Source organism: Cervus elaphus, chromosome 21, assembly GCF_910594005.1.
Source record: "Cervus elaphus chromosome 21, mCerEla1.1, whole genome shotgun sequence".
In the NCBI taxonomy this organism is placed as follows: Eukaryota; Metazoa; Chordata; class Mammalia; order Artiodactyla; family Cervidae; genus Cervus; species Cervus elaphus.
In genome coordinates, this window is record NC_057835.1 from 28,304,198 (window position 1) to 28,321,414 (window position 17,217).

General features: G+C 38.4%; 1 protein-coding gene across 1 annotated transcript; it reads right to left on the minus strand.

Moving 5' to 3' along the window:
* Window positions 1–5,720: 5,720 nt before the first annotated feature.
* Window positions 5,721–15,927, minus strand: LOC122679665 (cytochrome P450 7A1). Its single transcript, XM_043880539.1, has 6 exons — window positions 15,767–15,927; window positions 13,070–13,310; window positions 11,312–11,889; window positions 9,500–9,630; window positions 8,015–8,190; window positions 5,721–7,202 (listed from the first exon to the last, which is right to left on the minus strand). Exons 1-6 carry the CDS (start codon window positions 15,844–15,846, stop codon window positions 6,903–6,905), a joined length of 1,506 nt encoding a protein of 501 aa, XP_043736474.1. The 5' UTR covers window positions 15,847–15,927; the 3' UTR covers window positions 5,721–6,902.
* Between the last annotated feature and the right edge of the window lie 1,290 nt (window positions 15,928–17,217).

Here is a 17,217-nt window from a genome sequence, read left to right on the forward strand (position 1 = left end):
GTACACTTTTTAGAAGTTTAATAAAAATTATAGAACAAAATAACCTTTGGGATTGCTCTACAGCAGGAGCTGTAAGACATTTTCCATAAAGGCCCAGATAGTAAATATCGTTGGTTCTGCACCCAGGTGGTCTTTGTGCATGATAAGAGCATGTGGTCTTATCTGCATGATAAGAGCAGACCTGGACAAGAGCACTAGAAAAGGGGCAATGGAACTTCACTTTGGGGGCTTCCCTGGTGGTCCAGTGGTTAAGGATTTGCCTTCCAGTGCAGGGGACATGGTTTCCATTGCTTGTCCTCAAAGATTCCATGCTGCAGAGCAGCTAAGCCCATGCACCACAACTACCGAGCCCGCGCTATAGAGCCTGCGAGCCGCAACTATTGACGTCCGCATGCCCTGGAGCGCATGCTCCACAGCAAGAGACGCCACCACGAGAAGCCTGAGCACTGCAACCAGAGAAAAGCTCTGCGTAGCAACAAAGACCCAGCGTTGTCAGGGGACGTTCAACTTTAAGGAATCCAACATGTTGCACTCTTCTTCCTTTGTATGCCATTTCTCAAAGAGTCTCTGTTCCTTATCAGTTCCTGTTTCGGAAACGAGTAGAGCTGCACGCAGTTCTCAGGACTGAGATCATGGAAAAGGATACCTGCTTAGATTCCTTTCAATAGCTCCCTTCAATGACTCTTTTAAGCGTCAGCAGCCTTGTATGTGTTAGACTATCCATTTTGTTACAATTGATGAGATTTCATCCTTTGTAATGGCTGAGTAATCATTTTACTAAAGATATATAAGCCTGCATTTCTGCTAATAAAATACCCTTGTTCCACTAGAGACTTGGGTCCCTGTGTCTTTCTCTTTCTCTCCCTCTGGCTAATTCTCTAGAACGTAAAAACCTGCTGAGCTCACTTTCCTGCCCTGGCTTTCAAGACCTCTTTGAGAGGATGCCCTGTGCCTCCGTGAGCGGTACAAGCCCTGTCCTAGGGCTTTATTGGTTCTCTGCGTAACCCAAAAAATACTAGCCTCTTTCTTTCATTTGCTTTCTTATCATCAACTCCAGACCACCAGGTTCCGGTCCATTAAAAGACCACTGCTGCATGCTTTAAAAGGGGAAATTAAGGATGTTTTACATGTGGGGATAAGAACAATTTAAAAAGGGACTACCCTAAGAAGGCTAATAAAAAACCTCCAAAAAATCTGCCCCACAAACTTTCGGTCTTTTACTTAGCCGATCTAGTTTGACTTCTAAGGAAATTACTGTTCACCCTGGAGTAATTGATTCAGATTATAAAGGAGAAATTCAAATTATGATGTCCTCTCAGATTCTATGACAATTCAAAAAGGGGGACAAAATTGCTCAATTACTTCTTTTACCTTACATTTCTATTAACTCCTCTAATGCTGTATGGACCGGTGGATTTGGCAGTACAGATCAAAAACAATCCTTATGGACATCACTGTTATCTAAATATGCCTAACCAAATATAAATATCAAAGTTAATGGTAAAGATTTTCTGGCCTCCTCAACACTGGATCTGATATTACTATTATATCCAAACATTTATGGCCCAAATCCTGGCCTATACAAAAAAATCTCTTGCCAAATTGCAAGAATTTCTCAAACCAAAGTACAGGAGGTTTATCAGAGTATTCAAATTTATCCATGTGAGGGGCCAGAAGGCCAACCTGCAATGTTAAGACCTTATGTGATAGATAAACCCCTTAATCTAATAAAAAGAGATTTACTTATGCAATGACAAACTCAAATATACATTCCACATTTTTCCTAGGGGCCACTGCTCATTTAACAAACAAAACAATTACTAAAATAACTTAGAAAAGTGATGAGCCTATTTAGACAGAGCAGTGGCCCCTTACAAAAAAAAAGTTACAGACTGCTAAAAAACTTATAGACACACAATTAAAATTGAAACATATTGAGAAATCTTGCTGTCCTTGGAACTCTCTTATTTTTGTTATAAAAAAAAGTCTAACACAGCATAGCCAAAAATAAATTAAAAAAAAAAAAGTTTACTTATGGACATGGGAATCTGAGCTTTGTGTAATTTCCATATGTCATAAAATATTACTATTCTCTTAATTTTGTCCAACCAGTAAAAAACATAAAAACCACCCAGATTTCAATCTATACACAAACAGGATACCTTTGGCCTACAGTGCTATGGACTGGCAACCCCTATTGTATAAGAATAAAGATGTGGAAAGATGTGTAGACACATTCAACAAGGGACAGGCATGCCTCATTCTATTGTACTTCCCTTTATTCTGCTTCAAAGATGCTGCTTTTTTTTTTTTTTTTTAACAAACTGAAGGTTTGTGGCAACCCTGCATCAAGAAAGTGTGTTAGCCCCATTTTCCAACAGCATTTGCTCACTCCGGTCTCTGTGTCATGTTTCGGTAAGTCTTGAAATATTTCAAACATTTTCATCATTATTATATTTGCTATGGTGTGATCTGTGATCTTGGATGTTACTACTGTAACCATCTGAAGGCACCGTGAACCATGTTCATATAAGAAGATGAACTTAATCAATGGTGTATGTGTTCTGATTGCTCCATCTGCTGGCTATTCTCCTGTCTCCCTCCCTCTCCCCAGGCCTCCCTATCTCCTGAGACACCACAGTATTGAAATCAGGCCAATCAATAACCCTACAATGGCCTGTAAGTGTTCAAGTTAAAGGAAGAGTCCCATGTCTCTCATAAATCAAAAGCTAGAAATGATGGTGTTTGGTGAAGAAGGCATGTCCAAGCTGAGATAGACTGAAAGCTAGGATTCTTATACCAGTTCAGTTCAGTTCAGTTCAGTCGCTCAGTCTGGTCTGACTCTTTGCGACCCCATGAACTGCAGTAGGCCAGGCTTTGCTGTCCCTCACCAACTCCCAGAGTTTACTCAAACTCATGTCTATTGAGTCAGTGATGCCATCCAACCATCTCATCCTCTGTCGTCCCCTTCTCCTCCCACCTTCAATCTTTCCCAGCATCAGGGTCTTTTCCAGTGAGTTAGATCTTCGCATCAGGTGGCCAAAGTATTGGAGTTTAAGCTTCAACATCAGTCCAGTCCTTCCAGTGAATATTCAGGACTGATTTCCTTTAGGATGGACTGGTTGGATCTCCTTGCAGTCCAGGGGACTCTCAAGAGTCTTCTCCAATACAACAGTTCAAAAGCATCAATTCTTCTGCGCTCAGCTTTCTTTATAGTCCAACTGTCACATCCATACATGACTACTGGAAAAATCATAGCTCTGACTAGATGGACCTTTGTCAGCAAAGTAATGTCTCTGCTTTTTAATATGCTGTCTAGGTTGGTCATAAATTTTCTTCCAAGGAGTAAGCGTCTTTTAATTTTATAGCTGCAGTCACCATCTGTGGTGATTTTGGAGCCCCAAAAAATAAAGTCTGTCACTGTATCCAGTTTCCCCATCTATTTGCCATGAAGTGATGGGACTGGATGCCATGATCTTAGTTTTCTGAATGTTGAGCTTTAAGCCAACTTTTTCACTCTCCTCTTTCACTTTCATCAAGAGGCTCTTTAGTTCCTCTTCACTTTCTGCCATAAGGGTGGTATCATCTGCGTATCTGAGGTTATTGATATTTCTCCTGGCAGTCTTGATTCCAGCTTGTGCTTCATCCAAACCAGCGTTTCTCATGATGTACACTGCATGTAAGTTAAATAAGCAGGGTGACAATATACAGCCTTGAGGTACTCCTTTTCCTATTTGGAACCAGTCTGTTGTTCCATGTCCAGTTCTAACTGTTGCTTCCTGACTGGCATACAGATTTATACCAGTTAGTCAAGATGTAAATGCAAAGGGGAAGTTCTTGAAGGAAATGAAAAGTGCTATTTCAGTGAACACAGGAACAATAAGAGAGTGAAACAGCCTTATTGCTGATATGGAGAAGGTTTTAGTGGCCTGGATAGAAGGTCAAACCAGCCACAAGATTCCCTTAATCAGAGCCTATACAGGGCAAGGTCCTAACTCTATTCAGCTCTGTGAAGGCTGAGAGAGGCATGGAAGCCACAGAAGAAAAGTTTGCAGCCAGCAGAGGTTAGTTCATGAGTTTTAAGGAAAGAAGTCATCTGCATAACATCAAAGTACGAAATGAAGCAGCAAGTGCTGATGTAGAAACAGAAGATCTAGCTAAGATAATCATGAAGGTGGCTACACTAAGCAACTGGTTTTCAGTGTACAAGAAACAGCCTTATGTTGGAAGAAGATGCCATCTCAGAGTTTCCTGGTTAGAGGGGAGAGGTCAGTGCATGTCAAAACTTTGAAGGACAGCCTGACTCTCTCATCAGGGGCTAATGCAGCTGGTGACGTTAGGTTGAAGCCAATGCTCATTTACCATTTGAAAATCCCAGGGCACGTAAGAATTATGCTCAGCCTACTCTGGCTGAGCTCCATAGATGGGACAGAAAAGCCTTTATGACAGCACGTGTGTTTACAACATGGTTTACCAACTATCCTAAGCCCACTGTTGAGACCTACCACACTGAAAAAAAGATCTCTTTCAAAATATTACTGCTCTTTGACAATGTACCTGTTCACCCAAGAGCTCTGCTGGAGATGAACTATTAGGTTAATGCTGTTCCCGTGCCTGCTAACACAACATCTATTCTGCAACCCATGGATCAAGGAGTAGTTTTGACTTTCAAGTGTTATTCTTTAAGAAATATGTATTTCATAAGAAATATATATTGCCATAGACAGTGATTCCTCTGCTAGATTCCGAAAAAGTGATTTGAAAATCTTAGGGAAAGAATTCATTACTCAAGATGCCATTAAGAACATTCATATTTCATGAGAAGAGGTTGAAAATATCAATATTAACAGGAGTTTGGAGAAAGTTGACTCCAAACCCTGGTAGATAACTTTGAGGAGTTCAAGACTTCAGTGGAGGAAATAACTGCAGATGTGGTGGAAATAGTGGGGGGAACTAGAAATAGGGTCTGGAGATGTGACTGAGTTGCTGCCTCCTCAGGATAAAACTTTAACATATGATGAATTCTTCTGATAAGCGAAGAAAGTGGTATCTGGAGATGGAATCTACTCCTGGTGGAGATGCCATAAAAGTAGCTGAAGTAACAACAAAGAACTGAGAATATGTAAACTTAGTTGGTAAAGCAGTGGCAGGGTTTGAGAGGACTCACTCCAATTCTGAAAGAAGTTCAAACCATCAGATGATTAGCACTTTTTAGCAATTAAGTATTTTTAATTAAGGTATGCACATTGTTTAGATATAATGCTATTGCACATTTAATAGACTAAAATATAATGTAAAAACAATTTTTATATACACTCGGAAACCAAAAAATTCATGTGCATTATTGGACTGGTCTGGAACCAAACCCATTATATCTCCAGACTGTGTCTATATGAAATATATTAGGGAACCACATTAAAAATTTAGTCTAAAACAAATTTTTTGTAAAAGAGGATTTTGTTAATAGGCCACATGTAAATGACTTTAATTTTCTTGATATGAAAAATAACATAGGAGATAATCCCACGGTTATATTATTAATAAATGCAATTACTAATAAATTAAATAAATAGAAAGATTTAAAATCTTTAATGAATTTTATAAAGTATGGAGGAGATTTTTGAGTGAATAATTATTTTGCTTTTTCTGTGAGATGAAAAATGAGCAAAATTGTTGCAACTTAGTAGGTGATCACTTTAAACATTTGGAATACTTAAAAATTTAAAACAAAAATTCACACTTTTATTTCTGAAAAGTGAATCATTTCAACATTAGCAAACATTACAATATATTCTTAGTATTTGTAGTGCAAGGAAAAAGTTAAATATAATTTACAATATATATATAGAGAAATATCAATAAAGTATTACAGTTCATAACTCCAGTACTTAAAATATTTCACCAAAGCACTGTTGTACACAGTAGCTGAACACTGTCCTATAGCCTAAACTATATTTCCTTCAATTACAACTTGTTTAAAGATAAAGAGTTTTCAAATAAAACACAATGCCAATTTAATGAATTTTTTGCAGTTTCATCCAAAACTTTCAGATGGTCATTTTCATCCAATTTTAATTTTAAAATATGTCACATGAGAGATACATTCTTTTCATAGATGCGTGTTAATAATATCAGAAAAAAACTGCCTTTTTTGGAAAAAATCTTCCAATTATGAAATCTAATAAAAGTGTAGATAAAATTATTGAAACCTGACACAGATATTAGAGTTTCCAGCAAAAATAAATTAAGTATAAAGAGAATATAGTAAAACCAGCTTTAATGTTCTCAAGACATCAAGACAGTCATTTTAAAAGCCGTGATTACTAGATATAAGGAAAGCTGAAAAATTTTTTTATTAAAAGTCATGATATAATCCTTTAAAATATCCTCTGTAATATATATCTACACCCAAAGAGCCCCATATCTGATCAGAAAGTCATGCATTTTCACTAAAACGTGAATGTGTAGCTTTTGCATAACCATTGGGAAGTTTATATAAAAATAAAGCAGTTTCCTTAGGAAAACAAAGAAGAACTTTTGCCAAATATTCTGGGAAAAAACAAGCAAACAAACAAAAAAAAGACTTTTTCCTCTGAAAGTAATGAAGTTCAGTCCCTGGCAATGTGAACACTCACAGACTTATTCAAATGAAAGCAAATTATTGTGCTTCTAGAAACTAGTTCTGTTTTTGTTTTTTTTTTTTTTTCACTTGCAGAGTCTGAAACAGCATCTGGAAACCATCACCAAACTGTTAAGATTCACAAGCAAGCACTGGTGTGCAGAACAGAACCTGCTGCACCATTCCACTGCCGCTCAACACGTCTATCCACAGGGCACTGGTGAGTGATGGTGCTCCGCAGCCTTGTAACAGCATCAGGGGGCCTCTTTCTCCAAGCATATGTTCACGGATGTTTGAATTTATATCTAAACTCAGTATCATACAATGGTGGTAAAATGCCCAAGCCTGCCCGGGACTGGTCCAAAGGCGGACATTTGACACAGCCCTCCACAAGCTCCAGTTCGAAATAGGAAAGCATCAGGATCAAAAACTGCTTGATTTCCTGGACAGCGAATAATCTTCCAGGACATATAGTGACTCCTGACCCAAAGGGCATGTAGTAATACTTTAACTTAAGTCCATTACTGTAGAAGGTAGTCTTTGTCTTCCCATTTTCATCAAGATAGCGATCGTATTTGAAAGTCTGCAATAAAGATACAAAAGAAACAAATGCATAAGCTAGTTTAAAAAGAATCTATCTTTTTCTTAACCTGGAAGTTCCAAAGGGTAATTTTCTTTTTTAATCCAATCTATGAGTTACATAGCAAATACCCTACCTTGAATCAGAAAGTAGTAAGAAATAGGAATTTAAAGAGAACTGAGGGGAATGGGAGAGCTTTATACCTCCTATCCCACCTGGGTGACTAGTTCCTCCCTCCCTTAAGCAAAATGAGAAAGGATTTAGATCAGAAATTAGAAGAGTCAGTGTATTAGCCTCTAATTTCCTAGACTTGGGAAGAGGCACTTTTGAAGGAAGGAAGGAGGCAGCTTTATTATTGCAACTGCAGATGTAATCTATTAGAGATTGTTGTTGATATTTAGTCACTAAGTCATGTCTCACTCTTCTGCAATACCATGGATTGTAGCCCAAGAACCTTCTCTGCCCATGGGATTTCCCAGGCATGAATACTGGAGTGGGCTGCCATTTCCTCCTCCAGGGGATCTTCCTGACCCAGGGACTGAACCTGCCTCTCCTGCATTGGCAGGTGGGTTCTTTACTGCTGAGCCACCAGGGAAGCCTCTAGTCGAGATGTGATGGCAAATACCAGGAATAAAAATTAAAATTTCAGCCATCATCCAAATTCTCCAAAATATAATATAAATATTTGACATTAATAAAAGAGACAGTCCCTATAGTTTCAATGATCAAATGAGTTCTGCAGTGGTAAATTTCCACTTTATTTCAGTCTGGGTACACATCACCTGGACACTGAACTTTGATGAGCAGTCACTTACCAAAGGGTCTGGGTAGATTTCTGGATCTAAATGCATTAACTGTGGATAAAGAGCTATGATGTCATCTTTGCGGATATTATAGGAACCGTCCTGGAGGTGCAAAGTGAAGTCCTCTTTAGCAGTACGGATGTTGAGGGAAGCGCTGGAAAGTCTCAGAGACTCCTTGATGATACTGTCTAAAGATTTTAAGAGGAATAAAGGAGGAGAGAAAAGGAAGAAGGAAGAACAAAGTATTTATAAAGGCCATGTAATGTAGAGTCTGATGTACCCCTAGCAGCCAATAACACAAACCTAAACAGACTAGGGGAAGCTGGCCAGATCCAAATTTCTCAAACTTTTTTATGTGCTATGATCAGTGATTCAGTTGTGCCTAATGTATTTTTTAATCTGATAATCTGAATTATAATCTCTTGATATAATCTTCTTGATCATCAATGGGAACTAGACTTTCATAATTTTATGGAAAAATAATCTTATTTCTACATGATACTAGACATCTAATAATTGCAAAAAATCAGTAAATAACTTTTATGTGAATTATTCAAAGTTTATCACTTTTGAGGTTTAATATACTAACACTTTTATATGGAAATATTTGTTCCAGATGCAGCTTCACTTCTGTGTTTATAAGAACCTGTATATTTATCATTACACTACCTGGGGTTGTGTGAGTACACCCTGCATTCTCGTAGGGACATAAAGGGACACAAAGAACATGCTGAGAATAGCTGAAATATGTGATGAGACCTTCCAGTCTCTGTCCTTTTAATTGTCATGCTTTAAGTGCTTGTCACACAGTTGTGCATAAAATCATAGCACGTGAGCACTTGATTTCACAAATGAGAGAATAAGGCCCCCAAAGTGAAATGACATGTCTGAATCTCCACAGCAAGTCAGAGCCCCACATGGGGCCTGTGCTTCTGGCCTCCCTGTCCCTTCCGCTAAGACACACCGCCTCTGAAAGCATACACTGGTTTCTTTCCTCTAAAGAAACATAACAAAAGCAAGAGAAAACTTTTTTCTTACTTAAAAACTTAGTACTTCTGTATTTCTATAAAATCCAGAGAATCAAACATTTTTCAATGAAATAACTTTCCACCCCATCTCCCAACCCATGCAGCTAATTGTGGTTTCATGGTGGTATGTTTTCCCCTTTCATTTCATGCACACAAATAATTTACTAACTATAAGAAGAGTGGTAAGAGCAGTAACAAAGGAGGAAGTGAAGAGAAGAGCTTGAAAGTATAGGGTCAAGAGCTCCATGACAGGCTGTCACTGGTTCCTCCTTCCCATCCCAGGCTGTGACTTAACCTCTAAATGCCCGTCTCCTCACTTGTTATATAGAAACAGGGCTAGTCCCCAGGCATGGGGTTGCTGGAGGGTCAGGTGGGACATAACGCCTGCAACAAGTAAGTGTGTGATGTGAGCTGACGATCACTGGTAGGAGGACACAGAATATAACACGTAACACACACACAAGCACACCTAGCACGGGCATGTTGTCCAGTTGTATCTGATTCAAATGAATAGGACTGTCTTCAAAGCTAACTTTTTGACCAGCGTTCTCTAGTGTTTTATTTACTTCTTCAGTGGCCGCTTTCATTGCCTCCGGGTTTCTATGAAAAGTTAAGAGAAAAGAAAAGATGTACAGAGCATAAGTTTTTTCTCTACCAAAAAGTCTGCAAATAGGCATTTCCCCCTTCTTTTAACCAGGTGGTCAAGATACAGAGAAGGTAATAAAGGGACATTCCCATTTATTTTTTTACTGTTTTATAGTTGTGCTTTTTAAATATTTTTATAGTTACTCCAGGTCTTAGTTGGGGCATGTGAACTCTTTGTTGTGGCATGTGAACTCTTAGTTGTGGCATGTGGGATCTAGTTCCCTGACCAGGGATCGAATCTGGGCCCCCTACACTGGGGAGTATGAAGCCTTAGCCCTGAACCACCAGGGAAGTCCCTATAGTTGTTTTTTAAGTCCTTGGATATCAGCAAGAACTGATGAAAGGGTCTTGCTACATAAAAGTCAAACTTTGGCCAGACTTTTAAATAAGTGATTCTAATGAGGATTAAATGGTCAAAGTAGTCATTGCATGGCATGTGAGAAAGAAAGTTGCATCCAAGATAACAACTCTAAAGTACTAGTTAAACTGCCAAAGGAAATTTAAATTTACTCTTAAAATCCTTATGATTCCACATAAAACAGCTTTTCCACTTGTATGATAATTTATTCCTCTGACACTTGAACCTGTGAAATGAATTCAGCTTCATTTTAGAGCATTCACTTGATCCTCAGCGCATGATGAGGTATACATAAAACAGGATCACAGTTAACTAAGTCTCAGAAACACCTGATTGATGTCTCTGCATGACTATCAGGAAATGGTTACTATTACCTATAGGATATAAAGTTGCTGTTGTAACCTTGCTGTTAATATGTGAATTTACTCCAGACAGAGCTTTCCGAAGTAAACATTTTAGAAGACATTTAATCTTTGAGACAGATGAGCTTTTTATCTGAAATTTTAAAAAAATATTTTAAAGACATAAAATTAGCAGTCCTCAACAGAACTTTGGCATTCCCAATCCAATTCAATAGCAATTTTGTGTCTGTGCAACATCCAGTTTAATTGGAATAATTCAATAAAACATTTGAATGTCAAATTCCCAAGAGACTAACCTTTGGGAAAGAAATCACGTTATGCAAAGTTTATGTTGCCTCCAAGTTTTTTGTTATATACAGTGTTTAGAAGGCAAAATCTAGCTAAATTCCATCAATAACAGTATATTACGATTGATTCATAGGTATTAGAGTTGGTCAAATAGTATTACAGCAACCACTAGCTGAGTGAAAAAAACAGTTAATGTAGGCAGGCTGAAGTGACTTAGCAAGTATGCACACACTGTCCTTTTTGCTGACAGTACATCAGCAATCACATAAGGATATTTTTATGATTATAAAGACCAAATTCATGCACTTAAAGAGGCGTCGTGAAGAACAACCTGGCCTTAAGGAGAAGGGCTCTGGGTGCAGACAGCCTCACTGACCCTGTACCAGTATGTTCCCTTCCCCAGGACGGTCAGTCTCTGCTTCTACAAGATGCTTTCACCAGTCACAGCTGTTTTTAGAGGATCGGATGAGCCAATGTAAATGTTAAACATTCACAAGAGTAAATGCCACATTCATGATTGACAGCATGAGAAGGTACCATGAGTCTTTTTTTTTTTTTTTTTAGTTACAATGGTTGAATTTCTGCTTTCAACTAAAATAAAGAAATAAATGGATAATCTGCTAATTACCTAATCATTTGAAACAAGCTCCAGAAAGTGGCTGGAATGGTGTTTGCTTGTGATGCCCAGAGGACTGCAAGGAGTGACTTGGCTCTCTCTGTGTCATCCAAGGTGGCGAATGTGTCATTCAGAAACCTGACCAGCTCTGAGATGTGGTCTCTTTCTCTGAGCTTCTGGAGCCTCAAGCCCTCTGTCAGCTTCTCCCGGGCGTAGTGTCCTGTCTTGAACACGTGGATGGGGAAGCCAGCCACCAGGGCTGGAAAGATTTTGTCAAATTGCTTGAAGTTGTCCAGGCTCTTTAGAATGAGCGCCTTTTGGGCATCTTGCCCTGCGAGATCGCGGCCAAAAAGCGTCAAGTAGCCAGCTTCGAACATGATCCGGTAGCAGAAGGAGTACATCCCCTCGGTCACCCAGGTGGGCGTGGGGGGCTGTGGTGGCCCCTGAGGTCTCAGGACAAGCTGGAGATTTCCCATCATGGCTTCTGTGAGGGAGCTCAAGGCATCACCCTGCAGGGTCTTGATGATAGTTTTGCTTATGTTATCAGTGGTGTTTCCATCACTCGGGTCAATGCTTCTGTGTCCAAATGCCTGATGGGAAAAAAGAAATTAAGCCTGACCTAGGACTAGTAAATGAGGAGGGCATGGCAACCCACTCTAGTACTCTTGCCTGGAGAATCCCGTGGACAGAGGAGCCTGGCGGGCTACCGTCCATAGGGTCACAAAGAGTCGGACGCAACTGAACTGACTTAACAGCAGGGCTAGTAAATAGCGTGATTCTTTCATGATTCTCTACTTGTTAAAAAAAGGGAGGAGAGGGGAGACCAGCCTTCCCACCTGCAATTTCATAGCAGTTGTATTTGAAATACCACTTCAAATAAATGGCCAAATCACATCCTTCAAGGCCAACTTTAAGTCCCAGATTATCAGTGAAACTTCCTTCACAGCTACTCTGCTCTTCTCTTTCTTATTTTTCTATGCTTCTGCATTTATTTGCACATTAATTTGGTGTTAATCAAGAGTGTTTATTTAAAATGTTTATTTATTTGACTGCACTGGATCTTAGTTAGGGTACTAGGGAGCTCTTAGTTGAGGTATCTGTGATCTAGTTCCCTGACTAGGGAACAAACCCAGGCCCTCTGCATTGGGAGCGCAGAGTCTTAGCCACTGGACCACCAGGGAAGTCTGAAGAATTTTTTTTTTAATCATTGGTTCTCCTTCATATTCTTTGTAAATATATCTTAACCAGATTTTAAGTTACTTAGGAGCAGAGACCAGGTCTAATATTTCTTTGCAGAAATTCAGTTAATATTGATTCACTTTTCTCTGTAAAAGAGCCTGTTAAAGTGATGCCAAACTATCTGGACAATTCCTTAACAAAATTAAACAATTGTGTGGCATGAGTGTGGTAAAACAACTATTGAATGTTCCCATGTGTATTCTGGGTGTTGTGTAGAAATTATTGACATGAGTGAGTTTTTAATCTGTCTTATACAGTACCATCTAGTCTAGTAAAATATTTAGTTTTTATTTCACCTTCATAAACTGGTTAGGAAATGACAAATCTATACCTATTTCAACTTTTTAAATGGTTAGTACCAAGAGATTATGTCCAATTTGATTTATTGTGTTTCTAAGAAGCTTCATGTAAGGGTAGCTCTCTTCAACATCTCTGTCTTTAAATTGGAGTACATCAGAATGGTTAAATAGATTGACATAGAAAAGGTAGAAAATAAACAAGCCTAATGTTAGTAAATGCAAATCTGGTTACCTTTGCAGAAGCAGTAAAGTGAAATTTTTTCCAATCAAAGTATTTTCCATGGCACAGTACTTTATGATATGACAAGGGATTGGTGATGAAGTGGACATAGTTTCCCATCAGTCTGCAGGTGAAAACATGACCATGTTTCCTTTGATTTGCTCTGAGGAACTCGAGAGGATTGGCACCAAATTGCAGAGCACAACCCAGATACGGAATCAGCCCATTCTCCAGAGGTGGTTCACCCATCTGCCTGTAAGAAACAGAGATGGTAAATATGGAAAACTCTACATAGTTCTTTGTTTATGTTTATTTATATTAAATTTACTACCACTGATGTCAAATTTCAAACTTTATAGTTTATTGATATTTTTTTGGTTGGTGGGGCCCTGCTCCTTTACTAAAATAATGAGTCATCTTAACTCAGTAACATGATATGTTGGTAAAAATGATAGATAAATCCATCCATCCATCCATCCATGCATCCATTCAGCAAACACATATGTGTGTGTGTGCGCACGCATGTGTGTGTACGGTATGCTTAATCATGTCCAACTCTTTTGCAGCCCCATGGACTGTAGTCCACTAGGCTCCTCTGTCCATGAAGTTTCCCAGGCAAGAATACTAGAGTGGGTTGCCATTTCCATCTCCCTGGGATCTTCCTGACCCAGGGATCAAACCCACATCTCTTGCATCTCCTGCATTGGCAGGGGGATTCTTTACCCCTGCACCACGTGAGAAGCCCTTACTGAATGTCTAATATATGCTGCTCATTCTTCCCAATCATGAGGATAAAAGGGTCAACCAAGGCCACCAAGATTTTTGCTTTCACTGTAGAAATGAAATTACAGTGTAGTGTTTATATTTGTTTCTAAGCATTGTTTGCCTGCTGCTGCTATTGCTGCTAAGTCACTTCAGTCATGTCCAACTCTGTGCGACCCCATAGACAGCAGCCCACCAGGCTCCCCCATCCCTGGGATTCTCCAGGCAAGAACAATGGAGTGGGTTGCCATTTCCTTCTCCAGTGCATGAAAGTGAAAAGTGAAAGTGAAGTCTCTCGGTCGTGTCCGACTCCTAGCGACCCCATGGACTGCAGCCTACCAGGCTCTTCCATCCATGGGATTTTCCAGGCAAGAGTACTGGAGTGGGTTGCCCTTGCCTTCTCCGATTGTTTGCCTAAGTATCTCAAAATGTTTTATTTTACTGTCTTCTCTAAAGGAATAGCATACTGAATGACAGAAAGCATTGCAGAATTGAAGTTTTAAAAATCTTCATAGTTTAAATATTTTATTATTCTGTAATGATAGTTGAAGAGGGAAATCTGAGAAATTAGCACATTATAGAATGAAGTTGAATAAGATAGGTATTGACATGGTTATTGATTATAATTTAATGTTCTTTCTTATAATCTAGCATTATAACTTAATGCTCATGCTATTTTAAATGTCTTCATTTAATAAAATAAACATTTATTTTCCAATAGAAACCACTCTCCCTCTTTGTAGAATAACATAACATGAAATAATGATTTTTATTTTCATAGTTTGCAGGTAAGTAATTTAATTAAAAATAAAAATTACCAGGACTGAATTAAAATACCAAAAAGGGAAAAAAAAAACTATTAAAAGGTGGACAACCCATAGCAGCCTACATAGCTGAAGATATGCAGTGGGTAATTCTGTTTTGGAGACTGACGTAGTCAAGAATATTTATATGCCCTCCCCCAAATGCTCTTTGAACCAATCAGAAGTTAAATAATTATGGTGGATGTATCTGTCTTTTTTGTATTTCTTCAACCAATTGTAAATGATGCACGCAAATAAGTGATGTCTTATGTGTTTAGCAGTTTCCCAATTCACCATGATTGATTATCATTAGTAAGAGTAATAGATTCTTAACCCTGATGTTAGGGGGATATGGGTTTGATCCCTGGTCTGGGAAGATCCCACATACCGCGGAGCAACTAAGTCCATGTGCCACAACTACTGAGCCTGTGCTCTGGCGCCAGAGAGTCGCAACCACTGAGTCCACACGTCACAACTCCTGAAGCCCACGCAGTTTGAGCACCTAGAATCTGTGACCCATAACAAGAGGAACCACTGCAGTGAGAAGCCTGAGCACTGCAACAAAGAGTAGCCCCTGCTCACCACAACTAGGGAAAGCCCTCGCAGCAACAAAGACCAAGTGAAGCTAAAAATGAATGAATAAATAAAATAAAGCTTAAAAAAAAAAGAACAATAGGATGATCACTGCAGGCCCTATGGTCTTGTTCGGCTTAGACTGAGTGTATACAGTGCACAAGAACTAGCTGAAAAGAGAACATTTATTTAGTCAGAGCATCTATTTAATCTACAAGATAGGAACTGCAGATCCCACTTGCCACGTCTATGCTTACTAATCCACACTTTATATGCACACATGGACACACAGACATACACACACACACACAGATCTTACAAAGTTTCTGTCAGTGATGTTTAACAAGTTTGTCTTAAGACTAACATATTTCAATACTAAAAAGGAAACATTGCCATTATATCTCTTGTGAGATATAATAAAAAAGATACTTAAAATTTTTTTTTAATTTAAAAATATTAAGGAAGAAAATGCTAGCATTTGTAAGTACAGAAAACCAACTGCATGGTATAACAATGAAGGTTAAATAACTTTAAATGAATGAACAAAAATGCAGTTTAAGATAAAACTTACCTTCTTCTCATTCCAAGAAGTAGGTATAAACAACAGCACACTGCTATAACAATCCCCCATATCAAAGAGAGGCTCATCATTTTGCAAATCTAATGTGAAACCTCTGAGGAGGAGCGTCTGTGATGAGAAAGGTAAGGATGTAACCACAGACTCCAGCTAGACTTTTTATACATGGTAAGATGCTTCACTTGAGTGATCAAAGCAAACAATTAACCATCCCTATTAGGTAAAAAAAAAAAAATAAAATAACTGGCCTTGAACTAAGTCCACAAGTATCAGAAGAGTTTCCAAAACAATCAGAGGCCTGCCATACTTGATAAGTTGAAGGTCACTCAAACATATGTTGACTTAACATTCAGACCTGGGAGTGACAGCCAGTATTACAAATTTAGTATACTTATGAAAAGAACAAATAAACCTGTTCAAGATGAACATATCAAATAGAGATGTAAAATATAATAAGGTAAAGAAAAGTAAGTAAAAGTTATCATTAAGCTAATGATTTGATCTTGTTACCTTTAAAAAGAAATAATTTAAATGATTCATGAGAGAGAGAGCTGTAAAGTTCAAAGGAAAGAGAACTGAGTGAAATGTTTCTGCTGCTTCACGTTTCAGTGCTTTTACAAAATCATAGGTATTTTACTATATATAGTAACATGTTACTTACCTATCACCCTCAAGAAAGAAAGTATCCCACACAAATTCATCTTCCAACTGAACATGGTCTGTTTTTTTAAGTCTTTATTAAATTTATGACAATATTCCTTCTGTTTTATGTTCTAGCTTTTTGGCATGTGGGATCTTATCTCCCCAACCAGGGATTGAACCCATACCCCCTGCACTGGAAGGCAAAGTCTTCACCTCTGGACCGCCAGGCAAGTTCCCCAAAGCACAGTTTATCTTAAAGCATCAAAACTTTATCAACCACTTTTTTCTAATTGAAAATAGGTTTATTAATTTTTCTAATTCAAGACTAACTGAAACATATCTTAGTAGAAAGGGAAAGTCAATTCATAATTTACCTCTGCCACATCTCCCTAATCAGAACTGTTAACTGTTTGGTATGTATATCCTCCCAAACTTTATTTCTATGCACACTTATGTAGTAATTGAATGTCTATTCTGTACCAAGAACTCTTTAAAGGTATTCTGACTATAAGTATTAATAAGATGGGCTGATTGCCTGCTTTAATGAAGGCACTATTTTAGTCGAGAGACAAATAATAAAATATAAGACATAAAATAAAGCAAGGTGCAGAGAGCTATCAGGGCATGAGAGCAACTATAGGCACGGTGACTTGCTCTTCTGAGATCAGGGGATTAGCCAAGACAGAACGAGAAGGACGAGAAATCCAGGAAGAAAGAGCAAATGCAGAAGTCCTAAGTTAAGGATGAACTTGGTCTATCTAAGAACCAGAAAGGATGTAGGATACATTGGAGCAAAGTGAATG

Coding starts and splice junctions, on each gene's coding strand:
- LOC122679665 (XM_043880539.1), bottom strand. CDS start 15,846: ATGATGAGCCTCTCTTTGATATGGGGGATTGTTATAGCAGTGTGCTGT. Junction 13,311..15,766: donor CTTCTTGGAATGAGAAGAAG/GTAAGTTTTATC, acceptor TGTTTCTTACAG/GCAGATGGGTGAACCACCTC. Junction 9,631..11,311: donor AGCTTGTTTCAAATGATTAG/GTAATTAGCAGA, acceptor AACTTTTCATAG/AAACCCGGAGGCAATGAAAG.